Source organism: Phocoena phocoena, chromosome 15, assembly GCF_963924675.1.
Source record: "Phocoena phocoena chromosome 15, mPhoPho1.1, whole genome shotgun sequence".
In the NCBI taxonomy this organism is placed as follows: domain Eukaryota; kingdom Metazoa; phylum Chordata; class Mammalia; order Artiodactyla; family Phocoenidae; genus Phocoena; species Phocoena phocoena.
In genome coordinates this window covers 15,872,060-15,883,168 of record NC_089233.1, presented here as the reverse complement: position 1 = coordinate 15,883,168, position 11,109 = coordinate 15,872,060, and the positions used below count along the sequence as shown (strand labels likewise).

The 11,109-nt window shown below is 54.0% G+C and overlaps 1 protein-coding gene across 4 annotated transcripts; it reads right to left on the bottom strand.

Moving 5' to 3' along the window:
* LOC136134374 (zinc finger protein 764-like) lies at positions 1-2,187 on the bottom strand. 4 transcript variants are annotated; one of them, XM_065891859.1, is made up of 4 exons: positions 1,974-2,187; positions 1,712-1,825; positions 407-917; positions 1-178 (listed from the first exon to the last, which is right to left on the bottom strand). In XM_065891859.1, exons 1-4 carry the CDS (start codon positions 2,167-2,169, stop codon positions 1-3), a joined length of 999 nt encoding a protein of 332 aa, XP_065747931.1. In that variant the 5' UTR covers positions 2,170-2,187. The 4 variants fall into 4 exon arrangements, with proteins under 4 accessions (XP_065747931.1, XP_065747932.1, XP_065747929.1 ...); XM_065891860.1 differs by having other exon boundaries at positions 407-914; XM_065891857.1 differs by having other exon boundaries at positions 1-917; positions 1,974-2,169.
* Between the last annotated feature and the right edge of the window lie 8,922 nt (positions 2,188-11,109).

The window sequence follows — 11,109 nt, the reverse complement described above, 5'->3', positions numbered from 1 at the left end:
TCACCCACACTCCTGGAATATCTCTGGGTAGTGCTGGAAGCCCACGGGTGGGTCCAGGTCCCCTCGGCCAGAGGCCAGGGGTACAGGCAACCCACTGGCACCCCGGCCCCTGCGCCGCCCCGCCCCCGGCCGATGGACCCACTGGTGCTTGGCCATGGCTGACTTCTGGCCGAAGCGCCTGCCGCATTGCGGGCAGGCGTAGGGGCGCTCGCCGCTGTGGGTGCGCCGGTGGGCTGCCATCTCGGAGCTCTGCCGGAAGCAGCGCCCGCAATCTGGGCATGGATAGGGCTTCTCGCCCGTGTGGGTGCGCACGTGGCGCCGGAGGTCTGAGGCGTGGGCGAAGGCGCGGCCACAGTCGGGGCATGGGAAGGGGGTCTCGCCGCTATGGACCCGCTGGTGCTGGTACAGGGCGGAGCTCTGGCTGAAGCAGCGGCCGCAGTCAGCACAGCTGTAGGGCTTCTCGCCCGTGTGGACCCGGAGGTGGGTGGTGAGGGCGGAGCGCTGGGTGAAGGCCCGGCCACAGTCCGGGCAGCGGTGGGGCCGCTCCCCTCGGTGGATGGCCCGGTGCTTGCTCAGAGAGGAGGCCTGGCTGAAGCCCTTGCCACAGTCAGGGCAACTGAAGGGCTTCTCGCCCGTGTGGGTGTACAAATGCTCCACCAGGGTGGAGCGCCAAGCGAAACTCTTCCCACACATGTAGCAACCGTGCCTCTGGTCTGCCCTGGGGACCGGGGGATGGGCACAGAGTGGTGGGCGACCCCGGCGAGGCACCTTCGATGGCTGCTCCCAACCATAAGAAAACCCAGCAGAAAAGGGTTTGAGAGCCGTCAGCCCGGAAGGCTGAGCGTCCACAGAAAGGATCTTCCCCAGTGCCTCGGTCCCTTCTCTTTGTCCTTCCTCTTCCTTGTCTCTGGAACCTGCTGGGAGATAAGGGGAGAGCTCAGACCCTGGCTTATCCTGGTCCCTGATTCCCACAGCCCACATGGGACAGAGAAGCCTCTTAGGTACAAGCACCTTCTGGACCCACAGCTGCCTCTGGGCCTCAGCTTGGTACAGGCAGGGAAGCTAGGAGTGACACATTTTCCTCAGCTGCACAGGATGGTAAGAGAAGCTGCAGAGACAGAGAGAGAGGGAAGGAACAGGGGCACAGTACATTCTACCTCAGGGCTGGGGAAATGAGGGTCAGAGGGATAACAATTTAGCTTGATCACGGAGGATGAGTGGGATGGTAAGGATGCAGCACAAAGAGAGGCATGAAGGTGACTGGCATTGACAAGTTCAGAGGGGCTGGGCACTGTGCAACAGGTGGACAGGATGAAGTGGAGGAAGAAAGCCGTGCAAGCCAAGAGAAAGGAGGCTGCTACAAAAATACAACAAAACGGAAGTAAACTAAAACAGAGGAGGTGGCAGAGGAGCTAGAGAGCAGGCAAACAGCGGACAGGGTGATGCGGAGCTCCAAGGAGCTTAGAGACCAACTAGATGTGAGGGGCTCAGATACCGCGGAGCTGGGAGTGGAGAGGCAGGTATGCCTGGGTCACACTCACAGCCCCTTTCTAGGCTGAATCCAGAGCTAGGCAGGGACCAGGCATAACAACCTTAGCTGGGAAAGCAATTCAGGGAGGAAACTGATGAGCAGGTAAGGAGTTGGCAGAGGGTAGCAGGATGGGTCAGACCCAGAGGAAGTCCCCACGGGACAAAGTACCCACTACTTCACCTGTGTCTGCTTCTCTAAGACACTCTCCCGTCTCAGGATCCCGGGCATCTGGACCCCACAGTTCGGCCTTTTCCTCCACCCAGGAGATGAGGGCTGGCTTGGTGCCTCGGAAGCCTGGGGGAGAAGAACGCAAAGCCCACGCTGCGGGGGAAGCCGCCGCCCAGGGTCGCGACTTTCTGGGGCCTCCCACTCCACGTGCAGGACCCAGAGGTTGGGCGGGGTGGACGGGGTTGTGGGCGCAGGCGAGCAGGTGGAGCCTCACCGAGCGCGCCCAGGTGGCCGTAGGTCTCCCGCATCACGTCCCGGTACAGGGCCCTCTGCGCGGGCCGCAGACACCTCCACTCCTCCGGGGAGAAGTACACGGCCACGTCCGCGAAGCTCAGGGGCTCGGGTGTCCCCCCCTGGCGCCCGGCCCCTTTAGGTTCCCGCGCGGGGAGCGGGGCCGGGGGCGGCGCCATCGTAAGTGCCACCCCGGCGGCGGGCCAGCGCCACCCCTACCCGCCGGGGTCCGCGGAGCCTCCGCGATCCAGAACGCTCTGTGGCCCGGCCCGAGGGTCGGGGCGCCGTCGTGAGGCCGGGAGACCAGGAACGGCCCCTCGAGGGCCCACGGGGAAGGCTGAACACTAAGAGCGGGTGGCTGAAGGTGCACCGAGAACCAGAACTGGAAGATGTCTTCCTAAGAGATGGCGGCAACGCGGCCCCACGAACTTCGCTCCCGCGCCATCGTGTCCAGATGACGCCGCCCCGGTGTCTCCAGGTGGCTTTGTCTTCGAGCCCTCAGCCAACATGGCCGCGGCGGCTACAGGCGCCCAAGGAGGCGCTGCCACCAGCCCGGAGGCGGCGTTCCCCAGAGCTTGGCGCCCGGCCCCGGAGGCGCGGCGGCCCGGCTTCCCCGCCGGGTCCCCGCGCCCGTCGCGCTGGAGGCGCAGCCGCGGCCCCGCCCAGGTTTGGAACAGCGACCTCCAGCCCAGACCCCAGGCCGCTCCGCGCTGTTAATTCAGACGTTCAATTTCGTCGCTGGCCATCACTGGGTGACAGCAGGCTTCCCCCAATGTTGAGGGTGAAAAAAAAATGGAGCGGGTAAAAGAACCTTTTCTACTGGAAGCTTGATAATCCTGAAATTATAGGAGCTTCTGTTTCAGGAGATCGTGGGGGCGACTGGGGAAGAGTAGGGTGAGGTCTGAGAAAGGTCGCAAGGACCCTCTTTCTGTAAGCTTACGCTCCCCCGACATGCCCTACAGGACGTCTCCCGAACATCTCTTTACCTCTAGCTCAAGCTTGGCTCCTGAGCTCCTGATCACAGAGCCACCTGCCACCTTGCCCCGGCATGGATGGCCCACAAGCACCTCGGACTCTGCGTGGCTCAAACTGAACTCATCATCCCTTTCTTCCCATAACCTGCCCCTCCTGGGGTCTTTGTCTTAGCAAATGGCACCAACTCTCTCCATCATTTCTACCTCCAAACCCTCTCTCTCACCGGACACATTTATTGACTGTCTAGTCTGTGCTTCCCACAAGCCTTCATAAATACCCTGCCCTAAGAAGCCTTGATATTTTTCCTTTGGCCACTTAAATCAGTCACAGCATTTCACACACTTCATGGACATGCACTTCACATCTTCAGCGGCACTGGCATCCACTCTGGAGCTCTTGTCTGTTTGCCTCCTTCCAAAGGCCCCCCTGAGGCTTCCACCTGACATCCTGTACCCAGTGGCTGCTTCTCCCTAGGGGAGCTGGGCAAGTAAACAGTTGATCTCAGCAGGAGGGAAGGAGAAGACTTAAAACTTCGGAGGGGTCAGCCTGGCCAAGGAGAGAGGCTTGTTGCAGGGTGGTCCGTGGAGGGTAAGGACTAAGGGTGCAGAGTTGCCCAGGGGCTCAACCCCAGCAAGTTCTCTTAGCCTCTCAAGCCCCCCTGAAGGACACAAATTAGAAAATTTCCATTAAGAGTGATGGCTTTTTGTCACCTGTCAGTGCCCATCCCTATCAAACACTGGAAGAGCCCTGGGTAATGCTGACAGCTTGCAGGGGGTCTGGACTCTCCTGGAGAAGAACCCTGGGCAGAGTTTGCACTCCTGGGTCAGACCCTGAGGGCCATGGTACCAAGCTGGTGGGTCTACTAGTGGCCTCTGGCTGAAGCACCTCCCACTGTGGGGACAGTGGTAGGCCTGCTTGCCTGTGTGAGTCAGCAAGTAGCATGAGAGGTACTGCACTAGCTGCAAGTAAAGGATCCCTCTCCAGAGTGCACTGGGCCGGGACTTCCCTGGAGGTCCAGTGGTTGGGACTCTGTGCTTCCACTGCAGGGGGTACAGTTTCGATCCCTGGTTGGGGAACTAGGATCCTGCATGATGCGTGGTGTGGTCAAAGAAAAAAACACAAAACAGAGCGCACTGGGCCAAGTTGAAGGTAAAGGTAAAGCATGACTGCACTTGGTGTGGGGATGAGGGTGTGGTGTGAGTGCCAGGTGTTGAAGCTGGGCACAGACTGAGGGCCTGGGAAAGTCCTGACTACAGGGAGCCTTGGCCACAGGCTCCATGGCCACGTCAGTGTCTCTGACCCCAGAGCCTCACGACAACTCCTAGATAGACTTCTGCTCACCCCTTCCAAACGTGTATCATTTTTCTGAGTGCTGGGAAACATAGCAGATTCAAAACTTACCATTTTTCCTGTTAACTCTCCAAGGCCTACGTATGTTCAGGTAATAGAACCAATCTTCACAATGACAGAAGCATTCGGATGGGTACCCAGCCCTGGAAGCCCCCTTCTAGACTGTATTGGCCAGTTGAGGGCTCCCAAGTCAGGGACATTCCCACCCACTCCAGGGCCAACCAGAAAAGATACTCTCAACCAGAAGGGCAGCTGTTGTAGGAACCGGGGACCTGGAAGACAGATGAACTGCCTCCATCCGAAACTTGAATTCACACACTGCCACTGACCTACGGTCTGGATGATTCATACAGTGTGACCTAATCATGTGACCACTTGGATGCCTCAAAGCCAATTAAGTGAGAAAGAGAAGGTCAAGATTGCAATCTCCAGTGGGTGTCATAAATTCAGGTCAGTGAAAATTAGTAATGCCAGCAGTAAAGAGCATATAGATGGTGTTTCTTGCTCAACAAACGTTTTCCCTTACAGCTGACACTGGGACATCACCTCCACTTCCCATCTTTCTGGCTTTCTTTCAGGCTTCCTCCTCCAGAGGATCCTGAGCACCTGCACCCCACAGCTGGGTCTCCTGCTCCACCCATTTGATGAGGGCTGGTTTGGGGTCTGGCAAAACTGGGGAAGAACCCTAATCATCCAATAAACAGTTCTTAAGACTACCTACGCATGCATTTAATGAAAATGTATTGGGCATCTCATGTGTGCCAGGCATTGTTCTAGATGTTCCAGGTATTGGAGACATTGGTGAACCAAGATAAAGTACCTGCTGTAAGAGAGATACCAGGTAGGAGCTTTGCTGGCACAGGTGCAGAGAGGACCTTTGGGCAGATTGTACTCAGGGCTACAGAGATGGACACAGAGCTGCAGTTTAGAGGAGACTTCCAGCACAGGGCAGAAGAGCTCCAAGAGGAATTTCATTTCTTTTCTTTTCTTTCTTTCTTTCTTTCTTCCTTCCTTCCTCCCTCTTTCTTTTCTTTCTAATTTTTATTAGAGTATAGTTGATTTCCATACTGTGTTAGTATGTGTTAGTATGTGTTAGTTTGTTAGTATGTGTTAGTATGTGTTAGTTTCAGGTGTACAGTGAATCAGTTACACATATACATATATGCACTCTTTTTTAGATTCTTCTCCCATATAGGCCATTACAGAGTATTGAGTAGAGTTCCCTGTGCTATATACTAGGTCCTTATTAGTTATCTATTTTATATATAGTAGTGTATATATGTCAATCTCAATTTCCCAATTTATCCCTCCCCCCCAAGGAATTTCTTGAAGATGGCATTTGAGAAGGGCATTGAAGGGTGTTAGAGTTGGAGGTCAGTGTATAACACAGCCGAATAGCAAGAACAAAGGCTCATTAAGCTAGAAGCATGTCCAAAGAACAGAGATTCTACTTAGCTGGAGTCAAGGAGATGGCTTGCCTGTAGGGAAAGATCTGGTTTGAGTCCGTGGAGGTTAGTGTGCCATGCGCCTTTAAGGCCGGTACAGGTTCTGAACTTTTTTTAGAAGTTTTTGCAGTGTTGAAATCTGACCGGAGAGGGTCACTTATGAATTTAGGCTGATCTGGCGAGGATGCCGGGAAACAGAGTCACTCTGACTCTGTTGGAGTCAGGCTCAGTGGATTCAGGCACCTGGCCCTGTTCGTCCCACCCACCCCCTTCCCTTTTCAGAGATCCGGGACGCTGGATCTCACCGAGCACGGCCAGGTTAAGGTATGCCACCGCAGACATCCCCACTCCTCGGGGAAGAAATACAGGGCCACCTTCACGAAGCCCGTGGCCCTCGGCCTTCTCCCAGCTCCTTCCCGCCCGGCCTTCACCGGCACCTGCGCAGGGAGCCCAGAGCAGGGCCGGGGACGGAGTCTTGGGCTCACCCCCATATCCCCGGGTTCGGACGCTGGTGATTCGGCCTGCGGTGCTGGGTGGGGGTGGGTCCCTCCGGGCCCAGACGACCGGAAGTAGCTTTGGGTGGGGCCACTCTAGGATGGCGGGAAACGGCTCGTTACGCGAACTCGTTGGTCCCAGGGCCGGGAAATAAAGAAGCCCTCAGAAGAGATGGTGGCACTCTACCGTCCTACTTTAGCGAAAGGTATGTAACAGCTTCAGTGTCGGCCTGGCGTTGATGATCTGGTATACTCCCCCCTCGAGTTGTCTTCTCTTGCTGTTCCGCTAGTGGTTTTGCAAGGGCCCATTGCCCGTAGTTAAGATGGCCGCAGCCGCTTCGGCGCCCGCGCTCAGGTCGGGTGGGTGAAAGGTGAGACGCGGGTGCAGGCGCGGGTGAGGGAGGGCTGGCAGCGGCGAGGGGTTTGGGAGGCGGGGACGCCGGCCTAGGAGTGGAGGGGCTGTCCGGCCAAATGTCCTCTTCCCAATCCCCGCAAGAAGGCCCACTCAGTGACCCGGTCATAAAATATATTTTTTTATTATTGGCAAACTAATTCATTTCTCAGGTTTTTGGGTTTTGTTTTTCATTTACAAGGTACATAAGAATATTCAGTGAATGTCCTCTCCCCCAGCCCCCCACCATTCCTCTAATAGTTTCTTAAATATCCCTACAGTGATTGTGCCTTATAGAGATAGTCAGTCTGTTTGTCTATAGTACTTCCACACATTTACTAGCTCTTACTGAGGACACTGGGCCGAATGCCTCTCAGTCCCTTAGAGTTCAGTCATTTTACAGAAGGGAACTGAAACCCAGTTAGGACCTAAGGTCAGGCAGCCCATTAGTGACTCGGGGTTTTCAGACTCCTAATGCGAGCCTTTCCACCGCCTCCTGGCGCTGCCTCCTCCAGGCTCCCAGAAAAGTAACATGAATGCTTCAAATTTACTGGCCCCTGCTGACATTGTGAAACAAACTGGATTCTCGTTATTAAGTCATTATTGTTGTATAAAAAGTTAGACGAGGGACTTCGCTGGTGGTGCAGTGCTTAAGAATCCGCTTGCCAATGCAGGGGACATGGATTCAATCCCCGGTCCAGGAAGATCCCACATGCCGCGGAGCAAATAAGCCCGTGCGCCACAACTACTGAGCCTGCGCTCTAGAGCCCACGAGCCACAACTTCTGAGCCCACGTGCCACAACTACTGAAGCCCGGGTGCCTGGAGCCTGTGCTCTGCAACAAGAGAAGCCACGACAATGAGAAGCCCGCGTACCGCAACGAAGTGTAGCTCCAGCTTGCCACAACTAGAGAAAACCCGCGCACAGCAACGAAGACCCAACGCAGCCAAAACTAAATAAAAATTTAAAAATAAACTTATTTTAAAAACAACAAGGTTAGGGACTTCCCTCATGGCCCAGTGGTTAAGACTTCACCTTCCAATTCAGGGGGCACAGGTTCGAGCCCTGGTTGGGGAAGTTCCACATGCTGTTGGGCGTGGCCAAAATAAAATGTTAAAAAAAAGAAAAAAGTTAGATGAGTTACTGGATGACAGGACTCATTTGCTTTCATGCTCCATCTGAATGTGCTTCCATTTCCAAGCTCCCCTAACAGAACAGTGGCCGACTATGCAAGAGCTGCAGTTGGTTCTGTGATGTGACTAAGACATTAATAATATTAGCTTATCTTGATCGATCACTTACTGCATTCCAAACTGTTCTAAGTGCTTTTGCCTGTTAACTCAACCCTCACAACACTTCAGAGATAGGTACCCTTCTGGATCAGGAAGCTGAGGCGCAGAGGAATGACCTTGCCCCAGGCCACACAGCTAGTGAGGGTTCTGACTCCAGAACCCATGCCATGATGTCTCCAATTATTGAAGGCACAATGTCAGCAACCAGAGACAGGTGGGATTTTAGGCCAGGTATGCAGTTGTAATGTGGGGTAGGGCAAGAAGCAGGGACGTAGGAAGTCAGAAGAACTGCTTCTGGTCACCTATGCAATTCCATACTGTTGTATTAAATGTAAAGAGAAAAAATTAAAATGATGTGCTCTAAGCATTAAAAGGATTGTGTTTAGGGGTCAAGTCACGGGGAAAAAAATATATCATTCGAGTGCTTGGGAGGTATGTGAAATTGCCCTGCAGGAGGGTGACAGGCTTCACAAAAGGCACCCTGTAGCAGCTCTTGCTCAGGCCATTGCTGATTTAGGCCTGGGGTCTCCTACCTGGTCTCTGGGCATCCAGCCCTTTGCCTTTCCCATCCATCCGGCACTGCAGCCTGGTGTAGTGAAAAGATCAAGAGCATCAGCTGAGAAATCGGGAGCTTTAGGTTCCAGGCTTGCCTCTGCCACTAACTCAACTGTGTGGTCTAAGCCAGGCCCTTCCCCTCTCCGGGCCTCAGCCTTTCTCAGGATGTATTCTGTGGAACAGTATTCCCATGAGATAGGAACAAGTGTTCTTCCCCGTGCCCCAGAGAGTCCCCTCCCACCCTCGGTTTCCCAAACCCTGCTTCAAACATTGGACCAGACAGCTCCAAGAGCTCCCCACCAGCTCCAAGATGCCACAGTCCACCCTGTCATCACCTCCAGGTCCACCCCCAGGAACTGCTCCTCCATCCTTCTCACTCAGCCAGAAACCTTATCACGGTCCTGGTGCCCCTCCAATGACCCAGCCCCCATGTGCAGCCCTGGACAGGCCCTGTCCCTTCATCTTCCAGTGTTTACCTCCAGCCCTTCAACTACTCTCCATTTCCACTCTATCGCCCCCCTGCAGTCCACTCTCAGAGCAGCCAGAGTGGGTTTTTAAAATGCAAATCGGATTACCTTGACCCTTGACACTCTGCTTAAAACCCCCTAGTGGTTTAATCCCTAAAGTAGTCAAATTCACAAAGACCGAAAGTAGAATGGTGGTTGCCAGGGGCTGGGGGAAGGGGGAATAGAGCATTATTGTTTAAGGGGTACAGAGTTTCAGCTGGGAAGATGAAAAAGTTCTGGAGAGGGATAGGGGTGATGGTTGCCCAACATCGTGAATGTTGAGCAATGTTGGGCAATGTTAATGCCACTAAACTGAACACTTAAAAATATTTAAAATGGTAAATTTTGTTACATATATTTTACCACAAAACAAAAACAGAAATGATACAGAGGCTTCCCAGTATATTTAGAATCAGATCCAAACTTCACATCATGGCAAGCAAGAGCTCTGTGACCTGCCCCTTTCCCACTCCCCACACTCCTTCCCCTGCCTCCAAACTCATTTTCGGCACCTCACCCAAACTCATCCCTACCTCAGAACTTGGCACTTGCCGGTCCCTGTTTAGAAACCCCTCTCTCCCACACCCTGTCCCCAGCACCCCCCCTACCCCAGCACCCACCCACCCCCGCCTCTGAAACCCTGCCCTCCCCCACTCCCACATCCTGTGACCCTACCCGGTTCCCCTTGGCTCCTTTTTTTTTTTTTTTTCTGGCCACGCTGAGCGGCCCTTTGGTTCCTTCTCATCCTTTGGATCTCATCTCAAGCGTCTCCTCACCAAGGCCCGGCCTAGGTATGCCCCCGCAACAGGCACTTCCAGTATGTCCTCTGTTTTAGTTCCTTTGTAGTGCTTGTTATTTGCAATTACAGTACCTTGTCTTATTTATGTACCGGCTTATCACTTGTCTCTCCCCACCCTACCCGAATGTAAAGTCCAAGAGGATGCCTATGTCTGTTTTCCTTGCTATACCTTGGCACTTAGAACAGTACCTAGTACATGGTAAATGCTTAGTAGATCTTTTTTTGTTTGGTTGGTTGGTTTTTCTTTTTTTTTTTTTGGCTGCGTTGGGTCTTCGTTGCTGGGTGCAGGCTTTCTCTAGTTGCAGTGAGCGGGGGCTACTCTTCGTCGCAGAGCACGGGCTCTAGGCACGCGGGCTTCAGTAGTTGTAGCATGTGGGTTCAGTAGCTGTGGTGCACGGGCTCTAGGCACACGGGCTTCAGTAGTTGTGGCGCACAGGCTTAGCTGCTCCACGGCATGTGGGATCTTCCTGAACCGGGATGGAACCCATGTCCCCTGCATTGGCAGGCGGATTCTTAACCACTGTGCCACCAGGGAAGTCCCTGTAGATATTTGTTAACTGGATAAACGAGAAAGAGCAGACAGCACTTGCCCTGTGCTGAGACAGCTCTGCTTGACACACTGTGCCTGGTTCTGCTCCCCACTCCTTGGTGGCTCCTCCACTCTCCAGCTCCCCCTCCTCTTTGACTTGCCCCCTCCAGTACTGGCCACCCCTGGACCTTCACACCCTCCCACTCCTGATTGCCCCTTGCCCAGCGCCCAGGCTCCCTTGCTTACCTGTTCACAGCTCATGTTGTTCATTCACTGAGCCATGCAAATTCTATGGCAGAAGCCTCTCAGGAGTATCTTTCTTCCCAATTCCAAGGTCAGCAAACAAGAGCAACTGCAAGAAAGAGTCTTGCTTTCTAGCTTTGTCCCACTCCTGATTGCTTCTACCTGGGGACAAACGCCAAACAGATCTCTCACGTGCAGGCTCTTCCCACGGAACACACTCCACACTGTTTGACAAAGACATCATTTTTTTTTTTAAGAATATTTCTTTTTTTTAATATTTATTTATTGGCTTCATTGGGTCTTAGTTGCGGCACGTGGGCTCTTCCTTGTGGTGCTTAGCTGCCCCGCAGCATGCAGGATCTTAGTTCCCTGGCCAGGGATCAAACCGGCGTCCCCTGCATTGCAAGATGGATTCTTAACCACTGGACCACCAGGGAAGTCCCGGCAAAGACATCTGATGGGACCTGTCAAACAGCCTTGCTACTGCTCGGGGATTTTCTATGGCTCCTCAGTGCCTACAGGGTGAACTCCGAGGTCCCC

What these genes read in the sequence shown, in the direction of transcription:
- LOC136134374 (XM_065891857.1), bottom strand. Translation starts at nt 2,169, where the DNA reads ATGGCGCCGCCCCCGGCCCCGCTCCCCGCGCGGGAACCTAAAGGGGCC. An exon ending in CGGCCACCTGGGCGCGCTCG is followed by an intron (nt 1,826 to 1,973) that starts GTGAGGCTCCAC and finishes CTTCTCCCCCAG; the next exon opens with GCTTCCGAGGCACCAAGCCA. An exon ending in TCTTAGAGAAGCAGACACAG is followed by an intron (nt 918 to 1,711) that starts GTGAAGTAGTGG and finishes CTTATCTCCCAG; the next exon opens with CAGGTTCCAGAGACAAGGAA.